This window comes from Camelus dromedarius, chromosome 5 (assembly GCF_036321535.1).
Source record: "Camelus dromedarius isolate mCamDro1 chromosome 5, mCamDro1.pat, whole genome shotgun sequence".
In the NCBI taxonomy this organism is placed as follows: Eukaryota; Metazoa; Chordata; class Mammalia; order Artiodactyla; family Camelidae; genus Camelus; species Camelus dromedarius.
In genome coordinates, this window is record NC_087440.1 from 63942858 (window position 1) to 63958828 (window position 15971).

Sequence of the window (15971 nt, forward strand, 5' to 3'; positions counted from 1 at the left end):
TGATCAGATTCTAAAGATATTTTAACGATAGTTTAGATATGATTCCGATGAAAAAAGAAGAATCAAGGATGTCACCAAGGTCTTGTATTAATCACTGGGTGAATGGAGTTGCTGAGACTGGAATTGCTAGAGAATAAGACATCATGTGGGTAGGATAGGAGGGTGGGGAGTCAAGAGTTTTGATTTTGAATATGTTCGGTTTGAATTGCCTTTTGCACATTCAAGTACACGTTTGATAATTTTTAAGTTTGTAGGTATATATACTCTTACCCACCAGCTATCTGGATGACATGCACATCTAGAGTTGAAGTTAGAGGTTGGGACTGGAGATATAAAATTAGGAGTTTTAGGGTATGGGTGATATTAAAGCTGTAAGACTAGATGAGGTTAGAGTTATAGAAAACAATCTTTTCCTATGACTTTTTTAGAGGAGAGAAAAATGTCTTATGAAATTCTGAATAAATTCAAGTTTATGTATTTCATTTCATTAACAAACTCATTAAGTGTTCAGAGTTTAGTACAGTAGTTGTAAGACATGGACTCTGAAGCCAGGCTACCTAGGTTTGAATCCTGGCTCTTCTGTTTCTAGCTTTATGATTTAGGCCAAGTTATGTACACTTCTCTTTCCTCGTCTGGAAGTAAGGATAATTTTGACACCTCCCTGTAGGTTGTTGTGAAAATTAATTAGAATAGCGCCATGATACATGGTAAGCACTCAAAAATGATTAGCCAATATCATCATTAAATTTCACCAACTTTTGACACACGTTGTAACATTGCTGACTTGATTTAATGTTCCACCAAAGCAGGCTATATTTTGGAAGGAAGAGAAAATTTCTCACCTTGTAATCTTCATGTCTGGACATATGAAATTGAGAGTTGTTGATATTTATAAGCCTTTCCCACTTTTTAATCAGTGCTTCAGCATCATAGTCTTAGTTAATTATCTTCTTGTTTAGGTCACAGTGCTGTGGATATCACCAAGGTGGCGAGAAGACACCGCATGTCTCCTTTCCCTCTCACATCTATGGACAAAGCCTTTATCACAGTCCTGGAGATGACTCCGGTGCTTGGGACAGAAATCATCAACTACCGAGGTACTATTACATTTGCTCATTGCCTTTTACTTTCTGGTTTTTTTCCAAGTAAGATTCATATAACATTAATACACAGTTTTCCTGAAATGTTATTACCCATTATCAGAATTATTATCATCAGTCTTTTTGTTTCTTATTCTACTCAACTCTAAGATCAGTCTTACTGGTATACAGAGTAAAATACCATTAATCTTCCTTTACATTTAAAAAAAAAGAAAAGAAAAAAGTCAACTGTTTCTCCTGTTCATCAAAATACCAATAGTCTAAACTTAAGAGAGGGCTCTTAGCTACAAGTAAAGTACTATGCATAGATGCCTTTTATTAGAAGCTGCCTTAAATCTCTTTGAAGAAAGGTAGGATATTAAACAATATCCTAAAAGACAAGAATCCAGTAACAGTCTGTCCCTTGCATGTATCAGGCTTATCTCCAGAGCTCCTTTGCCATTTAGGATAGAAAGTCACCTGGCTTTTGTTACCATAGAAGTCCTTTCTGAAAAAAAGGAAGAGGAATAAGATGTTCTGTAGACTGGATTTATTCATTCTTCATTGATCTAATAAAACCTACCACATGGCAAAAAGAAAGAAAGAAAAGGAGGGAAGGAAGGAAGGAAGGAAGGAAGAGAAGGCTGTCAGTACTGAGTGAGGGAAACAGTTAACTATGAGTCTGTCTTATGTCCTTTCTGACAGAAATTGGCGCTAATGTGTCTCGTAATTGTTTTCCTTTGTGGAAATCATGTTTTTAAATGTAAAAGGTAAAAACCACATTAATTGATCTATGGATCACTGAGCAACCAGTCTGATCTTAGTTTTTCTGCTTCATCTGTCTTCTCACTTTCTGCTCTTAGTTTAGTAGCACGTTGAGATCAGCTTGTGGAAAGATACTGGAAAGGTGGCAGTGTTCTCCAGTGTTTTCCATTTTTAATCAACTACTTCCCTTTCTAAAAATGCAGTACAGATAGATGTGTTTAGTGCAATCTGAGTAAAATATTGTTTCCTGGTTGTTTTTATTATGCAAATAAAAATAATACAAAAAGATTGATTTTACAAATAAAGGACTTAATTCTTAGATCATAAAATATTCCAATTTCAGTGAATATTAGAGAGCGTCTATACAAACACCCTAAGTTTTCTGCAAGAAAGCTCAGACTCAAATAGAACAGCAGAAAAGGGTTAGGATAAAGACTCAAAACTTAACATTCTTCTTTTTACTACGTGGTAGCACTCTTTTTCCAGTATTAAAATATAAAAAATAATAGTAGGTAAAATAACAAATTAAAAAGCCTAAAACTAGTGAAATATTAAATGACAAATTCTAGCTCTTTAGTCCCTGACTCTAGTTAGACAAAAATTATTTTTATATACTTTACACCTACCCTACATCTTTGACTTACATTCTTTTAAATATGCATATCATTAGTCTTAAACCTTTTCTTTTGTTTCTGTTTTACTCCTCATTAAAAGAAATAAAGATAATAAAACTGACTAGAGTGGGGAGTTAGTTAGGAATTAACTACATGATTTCAGAAATCAATTTTAATGAAATAGATTTCTTTCTTTTATTAAGTACAACTATTTAGATATTTTTATATCACACAACAGTAAGAGATTTTCAGAAAATATGAATGTAAAGTTAAGTTGGAAAAAAATTAATAATACTTTGCCTGTTACAGAATAAATTAACCATCCCCAGCTTCTTGTAATCAGAGTAGTTTCCCTTAATGTCAGTCCTTAGAAAAATCCCACTGTGATGCCAAGTCACATTTAGACAGAGATTCCAGTCCTTTTAAGGAAAGAACAGAGTTGGAAATGGCCATTTCTGTTTCTCCTCTAGAAAAAAAAAATATTACTGTCAGATGGGTTCTCTTTTTCCTTTGTGTATCTGTTTCCCCTTCATTTGGTCATCAAATGAGTTGTCCCTCATAAATAAGCAAAGTGTGCATAGATGATTAATTTCCTTGTCAAGTGTTTCCACACATGATGATAAAAAATAATGGTTTGGTTTGTATTCAACCTGTGAGTTGGATCAAACTCAAATTTTAATGCAAAAGAGTATTATAATTAAATCTCCTAGGCACTTCAGTTAGGTGTTTAGAAAACATACCATATATAGAAATACAATTCAATTTGCCCAACAAATATTTATTAAACATCTACTAAATATCAGGCACTATGTGAAGTCCTGGTTATATAAAGATGAACAAGACAAACTCCTGCCTCATAGATCTCACTTTGTGTACTGCAGGAGGGACAGGTGAACAATGCAGTACTTGTCTCCTTCAGTGGCTCTTTTGTTAGCTTGCCTTTCTTTGTCAGTTCCTTGAATATGAACTTTTCTTTAGAGTATTTGTCTTCGGCCCTTTTCAAATCACACATTTGAAACTTCATGCATACCAGCGGTTTCAATTACCACCTATTAAATGATCTCTAAATCTATCTTTGCCCAGACCTTGCCTGAACTCCAAACTCATACAACAAATGTATACCTGCTACTAGTAAATTGAATACGACCAATACTAAACATTTTCTGTATCTCTACAACACTTGTTGTAGATGTAGACGTCCTTCTTGAATCTATCCCTTGTTTGCCATCCCCACTGCTATCATTTGAACTTAGGTCTTTATTAACTTCCTGGATTGTTGTAACAAGCTTCCCTCCTCCAATTATCATCCCCCTATCCATTCTCCAATTTGATATCAAAATAATCTATGCAAATGGAAAATTTGATGTTAATACTCCTGCATACAGCTCTTCAGTAGTCTTGCTCATAACCTCCAGATAAAATCCAAACTCCTTGATATGTCATATAAGGCCTTTTATAGTCTAATTTCTTTCTCCTTTTTTAGTTTATTCTCTTTGTTCTTTCTCATCAAAACTTTCTTTTCCTTAAACTAGCCATGCTGTTTCTTACCTCTTATTCTCTTACCTACAGGCCTTTGACTATACTGTCTTTTGCTTGGAACAATTTTATCCTACCTCTCTGCTTGGCTGCTATATGTTCTTTTTTTCCAGCTTCATTGACGTATAATTAATGAATTTAAATTATATATATTTAAAGTGTAGAACATGATGATTTAATATACATATACATTGTGAAATAAATACCACAGTCAAGCTAATTAATACATCTGTTACCTCATAGTTACCGTGTGTGTGGTGAGAACACTTAAGATTTACTCTCAGTAACTTTCAAGTATGAAGTACAACATCGTTGACTATAGTCACCATACTGTACATTAGATCCCCAGAACGTATTCATCTTGTAAATGAAAATTTGTACCCTTTAACCAACATACCCCCCTCCCTCTCCCCCTCCCCCACCATACGTGCATGTTTTTGAAGAAGCTTCTCCTCCATGAAGACATTCCTGATGTCCACTTCCCCCTTTCCCTAGCTGGGTTGAGTCCTTCCTCCATGTCCCTATAGCACTTTGTTCATATGTTTTGTAATAGAACAGATTGACATATTTGATCACTCTCTGTTATAATTCCTTAATAAATAACATGGGTATAAAAAGCAGAGTGATCTAAGTGTGAATCACTATAAATTGGATTGTCATGAGTCAAATATGACCTGTAATTCTCTTACTGAAGGTAAGAATTTTCTCCCCAGAAAAAGGATTAGAAACTCATCCTTGCGATACTTAAATGTTGTCTTTACCAAGGATGTTTGCATTTTAATGAGCAGAACTTCATAGTTCATTTTGATTTCAGCTAGATACACCTCTAACTAATGAATTTTATCTTTCAATCACTGAGTAGGAAAATATGGGGGGGTGAGGAGGACTGAAAAGCCTTCACAGTTCTCTAAAATCCCAAATATTTTGCCTCTGCAGATCATCTGACCCCTACAATTATAGAAGCCTTTAAAAGAAAGCCCATGTTTCCTGAGGCAGGTCCAGAACAGCTGAATCTGTGAATCAGTTTGCAACTATAACATCTCTAAAATTATTTTTTATATGTCTGTGAAGGTTCAACAATAATCCCAGAAAACTAAGGATAAATCATATATACAAAGATGCTGGAAGTGATTGCTCTCAAGGTCATAGACATAGGGTAACTCTGTGAAGGAATTTTAGAGTATAGTATGTGAAATACTTAGACTATTACAGTAAGAAGGTAAGTTGGATATCAAGTAGTCTCTCTTACTTTATAGACGAGGGAACTTAGGACCGAAGAAGTGTAATAATGTTCTTAAAGTTAGACGAGTAGTTATATTACAAACAACTAGAACCTAGGATTCTTGACTGCTGCTCTGCTTGTTCAGTTCATTATAGTACAATACATCTCAAGTCAGTTTGAAAATTATTCTTCTAAAGCAAGTGCCTAGATGTGCATGTGTGTGTAAAGTGTATTGTTTGTTTTAATCTGTTTTGACTACAGATGAATTTTCTGTTGTCTTTAGTCTGTCCTTTTTCATATCTACTATTTTAAGCTACTATATCTGCAAGCAAGGCCTTTAATGAGCAAGTGATTCACTGACTATAAACAGATTCCTTTGGCTTCTTGGGCGAGGTATACCAATGGAAGATAGTATTTGTAAGACTACCATTTATGATTCATCTTCTTTGCTTATAAAGTGCATGATATGAATAAATTACAAATTCATATTTGGTATAGTACTGGCCACTGTAAGTCAGATTAAAATATTCTGGAATTCCCAATTTTTTTCCAGTTAACAATGGAAAAACTATGAGCTTTGAATAGAAAGGATTCTGCTTTCTTAGGCACATTATTTTAGATTATAAGCTCTAGGCTTTTTTCTGAGATTTCATTACCAAAGACTTTAGTATCTCTAATCTGGGTCCTGTGTATTTCCACAAAAGACTTAAGCAATTCTAGTCAAGGAACCTTTAAGTTTTGCTGAACTGAGTTTAAAGCAGTGAAGTATCCCTTTTAGAATACTGGCCATAGCAGAGGTACTTCTCCCTGTCTCTAACTCAAAGTGAGATATATTTATACGTTAAAAAAAAAACAGAAGATATATATAGATATATATATGGAAATATATAATGGTATGCATAGAAGGAAGTATGAAATAGAAAGATTAGTCTACCTGGTTATGACATTGGGAGATAATTAGGCCATTGTTACAGGTCTGATTCCTTTGTAAGTTAATTTTACTCAATTATGTAACTATAAAAATAACTTCCCACACAAGGGGGCTTCATGAGTACCTAAGTTACTGCTGCCTGGCTCCCTTTCTAAAATGACATGCCCGAAGTTTATTCAATACTATTACTCGGGCTCCACCTATGGGTAAAGAGAAGAAATGGTTTAACATCTATGTCAGTATTTATATGTATACAAGGGAGACTGCCCCCTGCGATGAAGTAATTTGCAGCACTAATACACATTCTTTAAGTTCTCAAATAAATCATCCTTTGCTTTTGGTGTCATATTCAAGAAATCATTGCCAAATCCAATGTCTTAAAGCCTTTCCTCTATGTTTTTCTCTAAGAGTTTTACATTTGGGTCTTTAATCCATTTTGAGTCAAATTTTGCATATGGTGGGAGATAAGAGCCCAATTCATTCTTTTGCATCTGGCTATGCAGTTTTCCCAACACTGTTTGTTGACAAGACTATCCCTTCGCCTTTGGGTGACCTTGACACCCTTATCAAAGATCATTTAACTATATAAAAGAGTGTTTATTTCTGGGCTCTCTATTCCATTTGTATTAGATAGAGTTCTCCAGAGAAACAGAACCAATAGAATATATATAAGAAGAGATTTATTGTGAGGAATTGGCTCACATGATTATAGAGGCTGAGAAGTCTCATGCTCTGCCGTCTGCAAGCTGGAGACCCAGGAAAGCCAGTGTTATCATTCCAGTCCAAGTCTGAGGTATGCAAACCAAAGGAGATAATGGTGTAAATCCCATCTAAGGGCAGGAGAAGATCAGTGTCCCAGATCAAACAGGCAGACAGGAAGCAAAAGGGGCAAGTATTTTCATCTGCCTTTTGTTTTATTCAGACACTCAACAGACAGAATGATCCCAGCCACGATGGAGAGTATACTCTATTGATCCCACCAATTCAAATGCTAATCTCATCTAGAAAAACTCTCGTAGACACACCCCAAAATAATGTTTAAGCTGGGTACTCCATGGCCAGTCAAGATAACACATAAAATGAGCCAGCACACCGTTGATCTATTTGTCTGTCTTTATGCCAGTACTACACTGTTTAGATTACTGTAGCTTTGTAATATGTTATGAAATCAGGAAGTGTGAGTCTTACAACTTTGCTTTTTTCAAAATTGTTTTGGCTGCTTAGAATCTCTTGAGATTCCATATGAATTTTAGAATGAATTTTTCTATTTCTTCAAAAAGTGCCATTTGCATTTTGATTGAGATTGCATTGAATCTATAGTTGTCTTTGGGTAGTATGGGCACTAAGAATATTACGTCTTCCAATCCATGAAGAAAGGATGTCTTTCCAATTATTTATATCTTCTTTCTTTTAGGAATGTTTTATAGTTTCCATTAGTACCTCATTCTTTTTTATGGCCAAGTAATAGTTCGTTGTGTATATATACATTTTATTTATCCCTCATCAGTTGATGGATTGATGGATTATTTCCATCTTTTGACTATTATGAATAATGCTGCAGCTAGTATATGTGTACAGGTGTTTTTGTGTAGACATATGTTTTCATTTCTCTTGGATTTGTCCTTGCCTTTTAAGAAGAACTGAATTTAAATAATAACAAAGACTGCTCTAGAAGTCCAGGCTACTAAAAGGCATTTTGAATATAACCTATATTTGTTGGTTTGATTAGACATAAAAGAAAGAAAAATACAGTTCTCTTTCTTTAGAAACTTAAGAAATTTCATTTCCTTCCTTAGTCCTGATCATTAACTTACTCATTCGTTAACTCAGTCATTCAACATTTACTGGGTGCTTTTTAAGTACCAAGCACTATGCTTAGTAATGGAGATACAAGGATGAGTGAGATATACTGTGACAACAAGGAATTCACAACCTAATGGAGAAGTCAAGATATTTCACAAACAACCGTAATGTAATGTGAAAAGTGTAAGATAACAAATGGATGCAAATATTTTGAGAATATAAAGGCTAAGTAAAATCTCTCCAAACCATTTTATATCTTGTCACTAGGCAAGTTCCTAAAAAGTAGAACTCATGATCTCTGAAAAGACTTAAATGCTGCTGGGAGGTTAGCTTGAAATCATTACCCTCCTTAAAAATCCTTCACTGAATTCCCATTTTCACAAGATTAAGTTTAAAATCCCTTGATCCTGCTTCTATTCTCTAAAATGCTCTCCCTGTCCTACTTAGTTCTTACCTATCCTTTAAAACTCAGCTTAGGTGTCATTTCATCTAGGAAAATTTTCTTGATGTTCCACAAATTCTTGGTTAGGTGATTTCTGTGCCTCCCATATTACCCTGATCATATATCTGTCACTGTCTATATCATACTATCTTATAATCATCTCTTCATCTCTCCATATTCCCCTTTCTCACACAGACTATACATTTCAATTCCTTGAAGCAATCAGTCAGATCTTACTAGTATTTTTGTCCCCAGAGTCTAGCATATAGAAAGTTCCCAGTGTTTGAGGAATGGACAAATAAATTAGTCAATGAACTAAATTTCCTTGGTTAGAGACAAGACCAAAGACATGACATCTGAGCTGAAACTTGAAGGTTGTCTGAGATTCACTGGGGAGAGAAAAGAGGAAAAAAAAAATGCATTCCTGTCCAAGACAATGTTATCTGTAAAGGAACAGAAATAAGAAAAAGCCCACCGTGTTTAAGATGTGGCAAATCACTCTCTGTATCAGAAACTGGACACTTGTCAGAAGTAAAGCTCAGTGTCAGCATAAATGTTTCCCATATTAAGCAAGGAAAGTTTTATGCCAGCATTACAGAATTCTTATAATAGGGTCTGTGTATTATTTTGTAGTCTAATGAAACTTGAGTGGATTGTGGCATTTAAATAACTCACTTGTTCCTTGTCATATGTATATCTTCTCTATCCAGAGTTATCATTTGAGCCTCCTCAGATTTGAGGGCTTTTTTTTAGTGTTTATGTGTATGATAGTATGGGGGAAGGAGAGCAATTATTACTAGAAACTTACAGAACACAGTTCTTACTTTAGTTTCCACAATCTAATTTCATCAAATTATGACTGAGTAGACTCTGTACCTTAGGCACCCTGCAGAATGAAATTGTACAATAAGATATATGAGTTACTCAGGCATTGAAGAGAGAAATCAAGTCAGATGATACTTTCTCTAAAGTGGCTGTCAGTAAGACCTTGGTCAACTTCTTCTACTTCCTTGAGTCCAAATCTTGCAAAAGCAGAAGATAATCAGTACTCCTGTATTTGGAGCATTATGTTAAGCCACAGTCATATCTACAACTGTCAACAGTCTTTCAAACTTAGCATACTAAGTGCTCAACCTCTTTCTTCCTGAAATATAGGAATAAGAAGAGCCATGATGAGCATGTATCACTTTTCTTGAACTCCCTGGCAAAGACTTAGGGAGGAAAAATAACCTGTACCGTTGATGCTTATGCCAGCACTTCATTGTAGTTTTTTGTGGTGGTGGTAATGTATACATAAAATGAGATTTACCATTTTAATCATGTTTAACTGTACAGTTCAATGGCATTGAAATACATTTACATAGTTCTGCAGCTATCACCACCATATATCTTCAAAACTATCTCCCCAAATTGAAACTCCATACTCAGTGACTCCCTATTCCCTTCTCTCCACAGCCCATGGCAACCACTATTCTACATTTTGACTCTGATTTTGATTTTGAACATTCTTATTACCTCATATAAGTGGAATCATACAATATTTGTCCTTCTGTGACTAGCTTATTTCACTTAATTTTTACTTATTTCATAATGTCTTCAAATTTAGTCCATATTATAGCATATGTCAGAATTTCCTTCCTTTTTAAGGTGGAATAATAATCCTATATGTATGTGCCATATTTTATTTATCCACTCATCCATCAGTGGGCACTTGGGTTACTTCCACTTTTTGACTACTGTGAATAATGCTGTTATAAACATGGGTGCACAAATATTGTTCAAGTCTCTGCTATTAATTCTTTTGAATATATACCTATAAGTAGAATTGCTGGATATGGTAATTCTATGTGAAATTTTTGGAAGAATCACCTTGTAGCTTTTTTAGATCTCAAGGAAATAGAGGAAGAGCAGTACATAGAAGGAACATGAATGGTAGTAGCTGTTGCCAATTGTAATAAGGATTGAAGTTCTGAGATCTAAATTTCAATCCTACTTCAGCCACCTATGAAATATATGACTTTGGGTAAGTGACTTACCCTGCTTAAACTTCTCTTTATTCATCTGTAAAATGAATTTAATAATGCTTTGCTAGATTTTTGTGAGGATTAAATGAGATTATATATATGATGTTACTTGGTAATTTATGAAATGCTATTTAAACATTTGCTAGATTAACTGGACCAGCTGCCAGAAAAACTCAGCCCTGGTACTATCTTTGATTATTAACCACTATTGCTGAGCTATTTCAAATCCCAGCAAAGCAAAGTCATTCTCTTAGGATCTGAGCTGGTATACAGCTTACATTTTCATTCTCCACCCCAGACCTAACTGGTATCAGGTAAGGCGCTACCACAGGAGATTTACTGTGATCCGGACAAATGCCATGGGGCTCACTACCAGGGACTATCTTTTAGCTTCAGGGTCATTTGGGAGTTAATGTTGTACATGTGAATCCAAACGAGACCTTTTGGTCCCACCACTTCCCTGGTCTTAAACAAAGTATGGTCCATAGCTCTAGGATAGCTCCAGAATAGCTTCAACCTCGTGAGAATACCTGCAGCTAGGGTGTGCTAAGAAGTTCTCTCTTCCAGTTCAGGTGTCACTCCCCTAAGAGAGAAGAGTCAATGCCACTATCACTATGGATCAGAATACAAAATTTAAAATCTGTCTCTACTTACTTCTAGGTCCTAGGATCTGGAAACCAAAGGCCCTAGGTTAGGGCTAAGGAGAACAAAGCTAAAAGCAAAAAACAAACAAACAAAAAAGACTTACCCATTCAGCTCTGGAAACAATGGAATTTTATAAATCTATATAAAGGCTGTCATGTAAATCAAGTTCTGTATTACTTATAGTCTTTGCAGAGAAGCCTGATTTTTTCCCCTTCTCCTCTTCTTCCTTCTCTACCTCCTATTTATTATTCTGTTGCTTCTTTAAAATAACAAAAACAAAACAACAATAATAATAAAGATTTTTTTTTTTTACTATTTTTTTTGAGTTATAATAAAGACAGATTCTGACTAGAAGATTTATAAAGAATTGGTCATGACTCTTGAAACATTCAGTCTTGTTGGTACTAGATCCAGCTCCTGAGCTGTAGCCAAATGTGATTGTCATCTGGAGTGGATGAATAGTGGTTTGAATAATCACTTCACACAATAGATTACTGGCCCTCTTCTTATAATCACAAATTTTTTTTAGGTTAATAAAGCCAGAATTTTGACTAAAATTAAATAGAATGATAAGGAAGCTCCTTCCTTTTCTTTACTTTTCTCTTTTTTGGGGGGAGGGAGGGAGGGTAATTAGGTTTATTTATTTATTTTTAATGGAGGTACTGGGGATTGAACACAGGACCTTGTGCATGCTAGGCAGTCTACCAATGAGCTATAACCACCCCCTATTACTTTTCTCTTGAGGAAAAAAATTTTTTATAAAAATTACATGTGATCATTGTAGAAAACCTGGAAATTTTCAGAAAAGTATAGCAAAAGGTATAAAAGTTATACATACTTGTAACATACTAAAATAAACAAATGCTTTATGTTTTCATGTCTGAGAATTTACTTTTTGAAGAAAATCATCTTTCGATTGTTAAAGGATTAATGACACATCAATTTGAATACATCTTTTATGACTGTGTAGCTACTCATATTCAGATAATCCCTGCAGACATTGCTATTAATTGACTGAATTTAATCTTCCATTTTAGACAGTAGGATGCATCTCTTCTTTCTGTCCCCTATTCCCTAGGATAGAAATCGGGAGATGTGACTAAGCCCTTATGCAAGCTTTGTCAGACAAGTACACATGTCCATCTTGTTTAAGACTGCCTGTTTAACCCATTGCACTCGACATTCATATTTTCCTTTCTCTTACAGATGGAATGGGGCGAGTCCTTGCCCAAGATGTATATGCAAAAGACAACCTACCCCCGTTCCCAGCATCAGTAAAAGATGGCTATGCTGTCCGAGGTAAATATTTTGGTTTGCTTGAGTATCAGCATACTCACACTGTATTTATTTTCTTCATATTTTTGGCTCAGTCACACACCTATTGACTGCTACATCTGTTTCCTGCTTGGCTGTCAAAATAATTTCACTCACAGATAACAATGTTAATCTACACCTATACATTTTCTGACACAATCTTGATTAAAACTTTTTAGTGAAAGTACTCTAGTTACTCAAAAATTCTTACTTATAAAGAAATATATAGAGATTGATAAAAACACTGTACCATAATTTATTCTTTCGGCCTCTACACATACCAGATAGCAGACAGTCTTGGTCTGGAAGTTTTCCAAATGTTTTCTAATTGGAAACATCTATGTGGTCCAAGAAAGAAGAGCAGATTCCCAACACAGGGATAAAGAGGGCAATTTTTTCTTCTGCTTTAAATGCAGACATCAACAAGGGCTTCACAGAAAGCAAGCATGAGGGAAGCCTGTAATTCCCTGGAAGATTCCATATTTCCAAGCTTTGAAGCCCCAGATGGTACCAGCAGCTCACACCTTCAGAGTTGCCGAGAATGTATAAAGCTCAAAAGCAAATACTGAATAGCATTTGCCTGCCTAAAGTCCAATCTAAGAACCCAAAATGAAAATGCAACTGAATTGCTTAGAAACAATTATTGGTTATTAACTCTAGGTCGATATCATATCAAGAAATGTCTAAAACCATATCCCAGTTTATCAGAGCTATTAAGAAGGCCAGTTCCCTTTTAATGGTCATTTATGGAGTCCCTTACTTGATTTTTTGGTTTGGTTTTTTTTTAACTCTATCTAGCCTTTAAATAATTTATTCTTTCTTGTAATTGAATATATTCATTAATTGCCTCCATGTTCCATCACAATCTCTTAGCAATCTTTTTATGTTGGAGGCAGTAGAGCAAATGGTTAAAGTTACGGACTTTGAGCAAAGTAAGACTAATCTGGGTTCTATTGCCTGTTCCATCTATGTAACTTTGAGCAAATCACTTTAACTTTTTGACCCTTGGTTCTCTCATCTATAAAATAGTGATAATCTTACCAGTACTTATCCCAACAGGTTACTGTGAGCATTAAGCGAGACCACAGAAAGCCTTCAAGGAACTGGCACCAAAAAAAAAAGCACTCAATAGGCTCTTGTTTCTTATTCCCCAACTAAAATATGAATTCAGTTTGAACTTATAATTTGTAGCCATATAGGATTGCTATGAAATGACAAAGAATTCTTACTTCCAAAGTAGAACAAACAACTATAGCAGATGAAACACCAAAGGAACAAGAAAGTCTGTTTTTTACATACTTGGGAAAATATAGGAAGAGAAAATGAGAAAATAAATTATTTGAGGCAGAATTACTCTGAAATAGAATGTTGTTCTGTGATTTTTACATGAAGTAGTAGCAGCTCAATAAAAAGAAACTATTCTTCTTAGTTTTTTTAGTTAGCCCACATGAAACATAAAAGAGCCTTTCTGCTGCTATAGAATCTATCAGAGAAATTAATTATTCAGTATATCGTATCTTTTGTTTTAGAGTGATATTGTTTTTAGTTATTTCACAAACACACACAGATGTTTAGAATGGCATCTTATAGTATGAAAGGTTCAACAGGTAACCTACCATGCAGTTAATTCACATTATTTCTTTCCTGTGGTGTTGGTAGTTCTCTAGAATGTGGAACATATAACAGAGACATAACACATAACAGATAACCATCGTGGATATGGTTAAATTTCAAAGTGAGCATGGTTAGTGTGGGTGTATATATTATAAATAGAAATAATATATCATAATTAAGGCAGCAGAGGTTATCAGTGAACAAAGAGGCATGATTTTGGTCTTTTCTGTGATATAATAGCGCCCCCTGGCAGTGTTTTGGTGAAGAATATCCTTGAGGCTGTTGTGGCTCTCTCCCACTCCACTTCGCATACTGTCCTCTCTCCACTCGTCTTCCTTTATTCCCATTCCTTTCTCCCACTCCATTTATTCTCCCTGTTTTCCTTCTCCTCTGCCGTTGCCTTAGGCCTTCCGGTAATAACCAGTGGCACCTGTGAGTACTGCTAACCCTCTAGGTGTAGAGGTTACTAACTTGCTCTGGATCACTAAGCATTAGCCAATATCCTTCAGAAACACGTGGGATAAAACTCCAAACCAGTTGGAGGAACACTTGCTTTAAGGTATGTGGGTTGAAAAATCAAGACAGTAAAAAGTAGCTAAAGAAATAAGAAGTAGGAACACCTTTTTAAAAAATAAGAAAGAATAGAATACAAAGAAGACAGGAATCAAGTGGCAGTGATATAAATGATAGAAAGACCTGTAACCTAGTAAACCTAAAACTGCATTCAGGGCGGAGTGAATTTGAAAGATAAAAGCAGATAAAAGAAATTGAAAGTAACATATTACCAATTAGAAGCAATGCAATAATTCTATTCATATTTCTAAAGCATTATTTTTCCCTTCACACTGATTAAGCTAATCATCTTGATACATTCACACCCTCCTATAGAGATGTGGGTGCCCAGTGTTTCACAATTTCTTCTTAGATGTTAATAAAGTCAAAAATATCTCAAAATACCGAGTTCAGTTTTCTTGAAAATGTTCAGTTTGAAAGGCATATCACTTCAGAATTAGTATTGGGATCATTTAGGAAAAGAGAAAATTATAAACAAGCCAGTAATTATTATGAGAACCATATGTAACCAAATTCTGGGAAAATATTGTAAGATAAATCCTTGCCATCTAGGTAAAGTAAATTTTTAAGTTTTTTTTTTCTTTTTTACATTCTGATTGAAGCACATGTTTATGGAAAATACAGAAAATTAAAAAGACCATTTTTAAGTTACCCATTATTTCACTATCTAGCTACTGTTAACATTTTGTTGTACTTCCTTTCGGTGGGTTAAAATGCATCCTAAAATTCAGTATAACCTTTTGATTTTGAGCTAGTTCTTAGTCTTTCACTAAAGTCATGTTCTAGGGTTTCTGTTTTGTCCATTTATATCCTGTTTGGCCATAGCTGGTTCTCCAAATCATTTGACAACCTACTGCTTTCTACTGGCAGACACTTTGGTTGAAGAAGAGAGCCTTATGATATGGGAGTATTACTTATATGAAGAGAGATAAGTTGGAATAATTACTTTTAGTTAATTCCAAGAAAACTTAAAATAGTGTATTTAAGGAAATAATACATCTTTCCCCAGTACTAACAGTAAATGGGCATTTTTCTCCTAGAAGGTGATGGTAAAAAATATAAAATGCCTTCTCATCCATCTGTCCTATTCCTAGTTCCCTGCTTTCCAGGCAACAGATTTAAAATTCCAAACAATTCACCTGATTTAATCCCGCAGTGTCACTGCAGTAAGTGTTAATCCTGTTGTGCTGCTCTTGTCAACTTCCTTTGCCCCCACCGTAAATGCTTTCTATAATGTTAATGTTACTACATATATAAATACTAACATTAAATAAATATATGTATATTATATTCTATAAATTCTATTGCCTGTCATCCATTCTTAGACATTTTGGTTTTGTAATTAGAGTAAACAAAGTCTTATTCCCTCTGCCTTATTCCTCTGTTGGACATATTTCCTAAGACCTCTG

At 34.8% G+C, this 15971-nt stretch overlaps 1 protein-coding gene across 9 annotated transcripts in view; it reads left to right on the top strand.

Annotated features, from left to right (window-relative positions):
• GPHN (gephyrin) overlaps positions 1-15971 on the top strand; it is a 430038-nt gene that overhangs the window by 330596 nt on the left and 83471 nt on the right. For all 9 annotated transcript variants that reach the window (XM_010976627.3, XM_064486047.1, XM_064486048.1 and 6 more), the window contains 2 exons: positions 960-1097; positions 12268-12360. In XM_010976627.3, the coding sequence (XP_010974929.1) occupies positions 960-1097; positions 12268-12360 (231 nt within the window). The remainder of the gene's footprint in view (positions 1-959; positions 1098-12267; positions 12361-15971) is intronic.